At 39.6% G+C, this 10,586-nt stretch overlaps 1 protein-coding gene across 1 annotated transcript; it reads right to left on the bottom strand.

Moving 5' to 3' along the window:
- Positions 1–1,584: 1,584 nt before the first annotated feature.
- On the bottom strand, positions 1,585–9,348 carry LOC108664779 (cytochrome P450 2L1-like). The gene is made up of 9 exons (XM_018151462.2): positions 9,264–9,348; positions 6,039–6,149; positions 5,187–5,333; positions 4,776–4,975; positions 4,386–4,506; positions 3,968–4,142; positions 2,923–3,040; positions 2,240–2,387; positions 1,585–1,813 (listed from the first exon to the last, which is right to left on the bottom strand). Exons 1-9 carry the CDS (start codon positions 9,346–9,348, stop codon positions 1,629–1,631), a joined length of 1,290 nt encoding a protein of 429 aa, XP_018006951.2. The 3' UTR covers positions 1,585–1,628.
- Between the last annotated feature and the right edge of the window lie 1,238 nt (positions 9,349–10,586).

Here is a 10,586-nt window from a genome sequence, read left to right as displayed (position 1 = left end):
CATGACATGAAAGGCTGCTGTATATACACAGACGAATGAATTCAATGAAAATGCTGAATTTTCCTCGAATATTTTTCCCATTTCTCATCTCATGGTTCTTTCCCGAGCATGAGTTTCCACATAATCCATTGCGTCATTTAGAAAATTTATTCATTTTTTTCTGCTAATTAATTGTAGAAACAGATGTTACGATTCCTCAACAGGCATCTGCAGCCCGAGTCGCTTGGTTCAAATTATTATTTTTTAAGGAATGGATTGAAATTTTAAAAAGAAGGGATTTTAATAAACTTCTAGTTAACTACAATAAGTGATGATTCAGTCTACTTTGAGAATTAGGATATGCTGAGACAGCAAATGAGAATAACATATTACATAATAATAATAGAGATAAGGTAAATAAAAACGCTCCCACTGGATATGTTTTAGTTCCCGGCAACTCAAACTTGAATTCTATGTCAGATTACCGCATGAGTTTGTCATGAACTTAACGATACCAAACCTAAATGCAAATCCACCGTTCATCAACTTCTCTACCGATTTCGACGAGTCACTGAACATTTTATTTCCAAATTTAGAATTAAAGAAGTATTAACTTTTTTGTATTACGCCTCGGATTAGAAGTTATGCGAACAACATTTAGGATTTTTTCCGGTGATGTGAGACGCTTAATTGCGTGTCATACTACTATTAAAAAATTTACGTTATGTATTTTCACAGAGGAAAATAGGTAAGGTAAGTTGATATTGGAATCTAATGGCCATTGTTCGGGGTCCACCAGGTTTGCATTGATTGTTCCCGGGAATAAAAGCCTCCTGAGGTCAAGACACAGTTTAATAGACAGCGCCACGATGAAGTCATGAACGTATGTTGCTAGTACATTAATATTCTACCACATAAAACTTAATCTTTGTGTAATCAAACTTGACAATAATTACTGACGGAGAAACATGAGTTAGGGTTAAGTACAGAGGCTCTGTATTCTCTCCTGTTCAATATCATAATGAACTCTGGCCCGCACGACCGTAACCAACAGAATTAATATTCTTTTTAAAACTATCTCCCAAACTCGCCTCACAGTTAAAACGCGCACCTTGTACGCAAAAACCTCAAAAAATTGTTAAATCTAATTACTAATCATAACCTGTTAAATCTAATTAGTAAGCAAAACCTGTTAAATCTAATTGATAATAATAATGCGTCAAATCTAATTGAGCATCTACCTAGGCCTCTCCAGCCAAAAAAATTGCCAAGCCTAAAGTGGCTCTTAGCACATTTTTCAGTTTGAACATTACGCCAATTATGCTCTATTTAGATTTCAATAAGCTGCTGAATTGGAACGTTTCCTTCACTTAGTATTAATTGCCTCTTACCACGAGCCTCTTCACGGTGCATAATTGAGTGGTATTGAAAGAAATATTCTACAATACGATATTCTAAATTTATTCATTTGAGAGGGAAAAATTTAGGTTTTTTTAAATTTGCGACAATAGTTTTTATATTGTGTAACTTGATACAAAGACGATACCTTGGCAACTTTTTTCCCAAATGCTTATTTTTTTCTCGACCGATTCCATTATCGCGATGTCTGTGCCCTACAATGTGGGTTTGGGCAGAGGTTTGTGTAAATGTTAGTTTCTTGGTCTGTAGATTAGCTTTTTGTCTGCCGGCGTGCGAAGACCTCCCAAATTCACTATGTCTTTTTGGCTGAGGACCACGCCTTTTGGAGGAATGACGTCGAAGTTCTGGATGATGGCGGCAGTGAAGAGGAACAACTCCATGCGGGCCAGCAGCTCCCCAGCGCACTGACGTCGACCTGGCGAATGCACTTTGCTTAGTTTAAATAATTCCATTATTTAAACTTCCAAAGTAACACACGGAGAACATCAATGAAATTTCGGGAGGTTGTTTTCGTATAGAAAACTTATAGAAATATTTCAGTTGCAGAGTGGCAGAATGAAAAAAATTTCTTGCGTGAAAACCTAATTCATCGGTCCCAAAAATGTAAAAATGTGAAGTCGACAGTTTTTGGCATGAAACTTGCAGGCGTCATCTCATCGCTGAATCAAAGGAATCAAATTCAAACAAATCTTTTGCGCCTAGTTGTCCCTATCATCAAACGTAGAATTCGTCGTCTCACTAGTGTGAACAAATCTGAATTTTTATAGTAGGGACACACCTGGATTATAAAATTAGTTTGGCGGTAAAATGTTGCTCATGTCGAAGGCTAACCTATCCTCACCTGAACCGAAGGCGAAGAAGCCGATGTTAGGAGCAGTGTACTTGGTGGCGCTGTCGTCCAGGAATCGTTCAGGGTAGAACTTGTGGGGGTCGTCCCAGTACCGCGGGTTGCGGTGAATAGAATAGTTGCCGACCTGAATCATAGTGCCCTGAAATCCAATATAAAAAATCGGTATCTTCTGTAATGTGTTGCAGTGAATGCAGTCAATAAGATTAGGGGCACTGTGAGCTTTCATTCACACGTTCTTTTCACTAGAAGCTGATGTAGCAGCTTCAAAATCGTGACATCGACTAGAATCATTCTGTCTACATAGAAGCTGATTTCTTTCATTTGCCTAAGCAGGCACAGATGAACTCCAAGACGAGTGGAGCGGCTCATTGGCTGAAGCCTATGCGTTACCAATTTTTTTAATTTGGGTACACAGCTTCAGAGTGTGATGCTGAACTCTAAACCGCAGGTAGAAAATGTTGTGAACTATAGCAACAGAGCTGTAACACTTTGCAACGACGTGTGTAACCTTGTGAGGAGGCTGATCTGAAATAGTCAAACCTAACATTGAAGATTTATCACAAAGATCAACGGAATACTGCAAGAAATTGCATTTGTTGCGAAACAAACAACTATATAAATAATAAATTAATGTTTTCAGATAAATGTCTATCTTAGGCTACTATAAGGCTAACCTTGGGGATGAAGTAGCCGTTGATGGTTGTATCTCGATGAGCTGACCTCTGAACGTTGTACACCACCATGGACGAGTACCGCAAAGCTTCAACGGTGAATGCTTCTACCAATGGCAGGCTAGATGTGAAAATGAGGTGTCATTTCGCAAGGTGAGGTGAATATGACTGGATTGTGTATGAATATGACTCGATTCAAGTTTTCAGTTTTTAAATTTTTTTCATCAAAAAAGGATCAATCAATTCAATGGAGAGTCGCACAAAATGAATATTATTGGTGAAGCACCGATGACTATTGGTGGCTATTGGCGGAACTAGTAGGTCCAGCAGCGATGGCGCATGGATGGTGTGTCCGGTCTATGTTCCACCTTATTTATGCCAAATGATATAATGAATGAAACCCAAATGATCGCAACTTTTCAAGCACAACAAATTGGTGTACATGAAAAATTTGCGTCAAATTCAGGAAATTGATATTTTCCCAAAAATGGATAGGCCTAACAATACTTTTCTCTTCGGCATATACATTATTCATCTAAATGATTAGTGCTTCCACGATAATCCCATGGTTATCGTGTAAGAAACAATGGGATCATGATGGTTTCTTTTTCAACCCAAAAACCCGCAATTAAATGCGCAGATTTGACGAACGGTTATTGATGATTTAAAAGCGATTTGCTAGAAACGCACCGTCGATAATGCGGAACCTATAAATCATCGACGAATCATCGATGGATATTGGGGCACTCCCATATAATACACCAAGTTCACCGATTATCATCGGTGAGCCACGTTTTATTTTTATTTATAATCTATTCGTTGCGAATTAATATTTTTTTGAGATGTGAAACAACCAATTTGACTTGAAGCTTTTAAAAAAACCTGGACTGTGGCTAGCGAGATACACCCTGGAGTAAATTAACTATTAGTGAACGTAAAGTATATACAAAATTTGTCTCCAGCACCTTCAATTTAACTGATGTCCTCCAGCCCTCCTAGACAGCAGTGCAGAATAGCACCAAACGAATTAACTAGATGAAATGAGTACCTCGGTTTGTCGTCGAGCGACACCATACGGTCCCTGGGCACGACGGCGTCTATTTGCTGCTGCATCCTCGTTGCGTACTCTGGATACCGGGCGAGCAGGTAGGCCATCCACCTCAACATGTGGCTCACTGTGTCTGAGCCCGCACCGAAGAGGTCGTTGACGATTTGGTTCAAAGCTGGAATGAGTAAATACGCATGATAGGCCTCGTAAAAAACGATCTCAAGATCGAGATGTAACTGATTCCAATAAGTTAACAAGCTCGACATTTCAATGATATGGTTTTCTCCAACACGAATTACGCAGATCTTTTCGAGTTCATTTTGAACAATAACGATTGTCAATGCGAATGCGAAATAGAGAAAACAACCATGCATACCTGCTTAACATTGGAAATCCGGGTCAAATTGAAATCCTTTACCTCCCTTCCTGTAAAGAGAATTGTTGTCGCCTTCGCTTGCCTTCATGTCTTTGATGTACTCGTCTATGAGGTCCCGGGGGTTGTCGGAGTCATAGTCCTCCAGGTGCTTGTCTACGGCTTCCTATTAGAGGAAAGAAGATCCATTTATTTTGCATGGCATGGAAAACCTCAATTGGCCATAGTTGAAAATGAGTTATAGTTCTCAAATACGTATGCAAATATTTAGGCCTTGGATTCTCAGGTTCAATGTTTCATGTTTAGGTTAATTCGCTTCGGGCTTAAGTGTAAAAACAAATTTCAGCGATTGTTCATGGAAAAGTCATCAAAATATCAGGCACGAAAGTGATACACTTTGACTATCATCGATTATTATCAGCAAATTCAACTCACGTTCACGACAACCTTCATTTCTTCCACAAAGCGTTCAAAAATATCATCGCCAAACAGAAAATTCTTGACGGATTTAGGCAGGTGATCTAATGCCGGAACGAACGAGGGTAATACCGACAACGGCGTAAATTTTTCACGAAGTTCATTGGTCATGCGATGAATCGTTTCAACTTCTTTGGAGCGAAGATCGTACCGAGTACCTGGAAGAAGACACCAAATCAATATAAATTCAGCTCAGACCTGCGACTTGGTAGAAGCATTCAGAACTTGATACTCTTCCTTGAGAGATGGATAGTTTTCATCTCATCTCATTCACTTTTCGAACTGAAAAAGTTATTTGATTTTTTCATATACCAAGAAACATACAAAAGTTTGTATGGATTTTGACTAGAACAGAAATTAAAGACTAACTGGCAACCATCTGCCAGATGATGTTGAGCGCCACAGTCTTGAAGCTGTCGGGGAAGTTGATGGCTTCACCGCCGTACTTCTTGAGGTCTTCCACCAACGCTTTGCCTTCGATATTAATTGCTTCCTCTAGGTGATCTTTACCCATTCCTGGTAGTGGAGTAGACCATAAATATGTATTTGAATACAAAATTGTTGTACTTCATCCAGCACACATAAAAGGAAAAATATAATTTTACTTTTATACTTCATCTACCTATACAATTTCAAATTCTCGCAATTGAATTGTAAATTGTGGCCAGAAGGTTTGACGTATTAATTTAGCTGAAAAATGTTTGGTGAATTCACTGACTGAAAATAAATCCCGAATCTGTGCACGTTGACACAGCAGAGCATATGGCTAGCAGAATTGAAACTGTTCACTGATATCCAAACACCAGATATTAGAGAAACGCAGGTCTGAGGTTCGAGACGAATGTAGCAGTACTTACAGATCAAGTGATTTTTTGTTCCAACTGTGAAGGTAAGAGGGAATGAAAGTGGGGAAAGAAACAACCGAACTGCCTACCTCAAATTCGTCCTACGCAGAAAATTTTTAAACTTACCAAATATCTTCCAAAAATTAGCTTTGTGTGTGAAAGTGCAAGAGATTTCTTGGTTAAAATTACACCCTTTCTCCTTGTATTACTGATAACCGTGTCAAATGAGTTCCGGATTTATATTCTACGTGATTGCTCATTATGAGAATTGTATTAGTGTTTGTAGTTAATTATTGCAGTTCTATCTATGAATTGAATATCATCTCTTTCGTACATGATTCTAAATTTGTGAGATGATAAATTTTTTCAATTTTACCAAGGTTGCGTAGGTTGCGTAGCACAAAACGGCGGTCGTGCTGCCAGTGCACACCGTTGCTGCTAACAACACCTGGTGGAAGTAAATGGAAGCCCGTTGTGCAGTCAGAGAATTAATTTTCAATTTAATCACAAATAAAATGCCTAGTATGTATTCCCATCAATTCGAACGATGGCAGGCAGTCTTTTAATTGTTATTTTCGCTTGTAGTATCTTAGCAATAATGAAATGAATTATTTGTGATGAGTAATATAACATAAAATTAAATAATATTTAAATCGAGCCCGGCGCAAGTCTTGCCCAACTTAGCGGCGCTGAAGTATGATGCATGACAGCCGTCCATCTCTAAGATCTCTGCTACTGAGTGCTCATTTAGAGAACCGACCATTGAAAGTTGTGAATTAAAATTTTAGATATAGTAGACGAACCCAAAAAAAGGTAATAAGTGAAGATATGCGAGTCAAGTTAACTATCGTGTTTTCCCCCGAGTTTTTGATCGTCCAAGCTGAAAGTGGTGAAGAAATCTGGGCGGTCGGCGAACTCCAGTCGTGCCAAGGCCTCCTTGGCTGTTTCGGAGTCGAACAGGAACACCGAGCGTATAGTCCCAGTGCGACACCTGCGAGGTTGAGAAATACATGATTGAGAAATCTGTTGTGAGGGATCGATTGATAGTTCATTTGACTGCTAATAATCTCCTATCTGACTCTCAACATGGCTTTATTGCCGGGAGATCCTGCACCACTAACCTCTTGTCTACTCTGAACGAATGGACCCGCCTGCTGGACGAAAGGGAGCCAGTAGATGCAGTGTACCTCGATTTTGCCCTGTCATTTGAATGTGTTCCACATGATCGGCTGTTGCGCAAAGTGAAGTTTTTGGGAATTGAAAGTAATGTACTCAAATGGATCAGAGATTTTCTAGTAGGGAGACGACAACGTGTCAGTATTAACGGGTCTGTATCAGACTGGGCTCCAGTGCGCAGCGGCGTGCCACAAGGAATCGTTCTCGGGCCTGTTTTATTCGTTGCGTTTATAAACGATCTGCCAGAAGCTGTGTCTAGCGTGTGCTCGATGTATGCTGACGACACAAAAGTTTGTAATACAGTGAAGAATACGTCGCAAAAAGTACAGTTGCAAGGTGATCTTGACAGGCTGGTTGACTGTGCTGATAAGTGGCAGCTGCGTTTTAACGCTGACATATGTAAAGTAATCCACCTTGGCAAGAATAATGAACAGCAAGATTACAGTATGAGAAGACACGGATGCAACGACAGAGTGATGATGTCGAAGTCGGCAATGGAAAAAGATTTAGGAGTTAATATCGACAATGAGTTGAAATTTTCTAAGCATATTGAAGGTCAAGTTAATAAAGCCAATAAACGACTTGGACTGATCAGACGCTATTTCGAGTTCCTAGATGCAGAAGCGATGAAGCAGTTGTTTGTTGCTGTCGTGCGCCCGAACCTACCCAGTCAGAAATCGCCGCAGTCTGGAAGCCAGCCGCGGGTGAACTTGCCTGCGCCAACGCTCGCCCCAGCGCAACGCCAGGGAGATCAACAGCGCAGGAATGTCCACAGCAGCGCAATATTGTGGCAGCGCTTCTCGGCCTGGAAAGGGTACCGCCGTCCGCCGGCATATTCGACGTAGGCCGCGGTAGAGGAGCGACCAGTTGCCTGCCGCAGCTTTTGCCGACCTAGGCCTCGCGCTATTCGTTGCAGATGAGGCCATATCGTCGCTAGACTGCTTGGACGCGAGGTAAAGTCGGCAACAACGGCCTAGATTTGCGCGTTTGCGAACGTCTCTGCGGCGAACGGCCGCAATGACTGCGAGAATTTCGAACTGGGTAGAGTTTGGAAACGTCGTGTGGTAACAGAAACTTGAAAAGGACAAAAATTTAATAGAGAGTGTTCAAAGACGTGCAACAAGGATAATTCCGGGCTTGAAAGGCAAGTCCCATGAGGGAAGATTAAAGATTATGAAGCTTCCAAGCCTCAGTTATCGACGTCTGCGTGGGGACCTCGTCGAAGCATACAAGTATACTCATGGCTTGAACAAGGTCCCAGAAGGATTACTAGAATTTGAAACAAGAACCAACGCCAGGAGCCACGGCCATAAACTAAAAAACTGCGTTATAACACATCCATGCGACAACATTTCTTCTCGCTTCGAGTCACCGACATGTGGAACAGCCTCCCTGATAGCATCGTTGACGCTCCGAGTATGAGCGCCTTCAAGAACAGACTAGACGAAGCTATGCAGGAGCATATGTGCAGTCTTAAAATGCCTAACAACTTACGGACCAGGTAATAAGTCCAGGAGCTATCTAAATCAATCGTCAGTTATGGAAAGATCGGGTTCCAAAGGCCGGATCCCTTGTGAATCAAGTCACGAAAAGTAGAAGAATCGGCTACAGGCCATCGGCCCATTTCTTCAATGCCGACACTTCTATTCTATTCTATGATGCAGATACTACTAATATTTCTAGTATTGAATCCAGCAAATCAATTTTCACATTCTGGAATGCTGATTAATAGACTTCAAGAAAACCGTATAAATAATCTCAAAAAGCTCTAAATTAAAAGTATTCCATTCTTAGTTGCACTTACATTGATCATTAAAAGTTTAATTCAGCTCGATAGACAAACCGACGGGCCTTTGAGAATTTAGGCCTGATTAGGCTTTACGCAAGTAATACCATACCGTCAATCTTACGTGGTTTGTAAACTCGTGCTTTATTCTACACATATTGTATTCTTCACTCATGAGTCGGTAACATGACTAGCGTAAATTTAATCACTATGATAATGATGCCTAATGATGATCATTATTCTAGTAAGTAAAAAATTGAAGTAAAAAAATTGAATTAAAAAATTGAAGTAAAAAGTTGTTTGTTGATACTAACATGACAATATCACCGTAGTTTTTTCGTAGATTTTCGCCCGTTTCTTCATCGAAAAATGGAAATCGTCCAAAAAATGGGATCTCCGCCGGACCTGCAATATTAGTTTCTGTCGTAGTTATCGGCCTCACATATCATAAGGTTATTAGCGCACATGAATAATTCCTTGCATTTATTTCTAGCAAATGAGGAAGTCGAAGAACTTACCAGACCATTATGATAAATAATTTGACGAACAGCAGACATAAAGTAAGATTTTTCTGATAAAATTGTAGTTGTTTCATAAATATTCATCATACAGGAAGTGAATTTCCGCGTTAAGACTCACCAGGGGGGCAGTTGCGGGGGCGCCTGTCCCTCAGCACCGCGTACACCAACACCAACACAAACAACAACACAATCTCCACCAACATCTTGACTTTTCTCCTGCAATATCACAGTTAAATATAATATTCTTCAATACAATTGTATCTAAACAAATATTATATCTATATGTCGTTTTGGTAGAAATTAGCGAGAAGTTAAATATCGTTTGAAATTATAGAAAGCATTACTTGCACCCTAAAACGATTGCGTCGATATTATTTACTTATCTAATATTTCTTGACTACTTTGCTGTGCTGATTTGAGTATTCATTAGAAATGGGGTTTAGACATAACATATTACCCGTAAGATTGCTCGGAAATTCATAAAAATGATGCGAACACTTGAAAATTCGACACAATTTTCTGAGAGAGAACAACGTTACGAACGTTACCACCTGTTTCAGTGCAACTCTAGAAGCGAATGCTGCGTTAGGGTACAGAACCTGAGACATTAGCAATGAACAATCTGAGGTCTAGATAAACCTTTTATCATGCACACATTTGCAGAAGTCAAGATAAAGCCAGCGAGCTTATAATTGAACGAACCACGACTTACAGTGGGTTCATAAAGTATCTGACACAGAGGAAAAACTTTTCTTAATTGAAGTTTATTCAACAAAATAACATAAGCGAACACTATTCTAATTTAAAATTATATGGGAAATATAAATATAATATTAAAATAACAATATCATTAAATGTAGACTTGATTATTGCAATTTTGTAAAAGTCAGAAGAAATTGACAGATATAAAATAACAGAACTTGTGACCTTAAAAATGATTATTCTCGGGTATAGATAAACCTTTTATCGTGCACAAATTTGAAGAAGTCGAGATAAATCCTATAAGCTCATAATTGAACGAACTACAACTAATATTGTGGAACTCATGAGGTAGGTCAGATAACTTGTTTATGCAGTCTTATTCAGTGGAGTGTTTACTGGCTGATAGGCTATCTGCGTGACAACACATGATGCAGAGTCATGCGAGAATTACGCTGGCAACAACAGCCGAATTTATTTACCAAATATTGCAAGCCTTGAGCTAGTAAAAAAAGATTGGTGTAGGACAAAGGGAAACACGCTAAGATATCAGTAAAATATCGCCTGCAAATTGATGTAATTTTGTAGAGCTGTGATACTAAACTATGGTTTCCTTATAACCCTAATAGCACACAAGAGCTTTTGGGCAGTGACCGATATAGTTTTAGTTTGGTAGTATTTTTTAACTTAAGAAAAGTGAAGAAAGAGCGTCGGGCTGCTCCAAACGGACCAAGTTTCAAGC

This window comes from Hyalella azteca, unplaced genomic scaffold (assembly GCF_000764305.2).
Source record: "Hyalella azteca isolate HAZT.00-mixed unplaced genomic scaffold, Hazt_2.0.2 contig5669, whole genome shotgun sequence".
In the NCBI taxonomy this organism is placed as follows: domain Eukaryota; kingdom Metazoa; phylum Arthropoda; class Malacostraca; order Amphipoda; family Hyalellidae; genus Hyalella; species Hyalella azteca.
Note: the sequence above shows the minus strand (reverse complement) of the source record. Positions and strands in the feature narration are given on the sequence as shown.

Bases quoted from the DNA above. Each gene is read 5' to 3' on its own strand.
- LOC108664779 (XM_018151462.2), bottom strand. From the start codon at position 9,348: ATGTTGGTGGAGATTGTGTTGTTGTTTGTGTTGGTGTTGGTGTACGCG. The intron at 4,976-5,186 runs GTTAGTCTTTAA...GTCTTCTTCCAG, and splicing joins CATCTGGCAGATGGTTGCCA to GTACTCGGTACGATCTTCGC. The intron at 4,507-4,775 runs GTGAGTTGAATT...TTCCTCTAATAG, and splicing joins AAATGAAGGTTGTCGTGAAC to GAAGCCGTAGACAAGCACCT.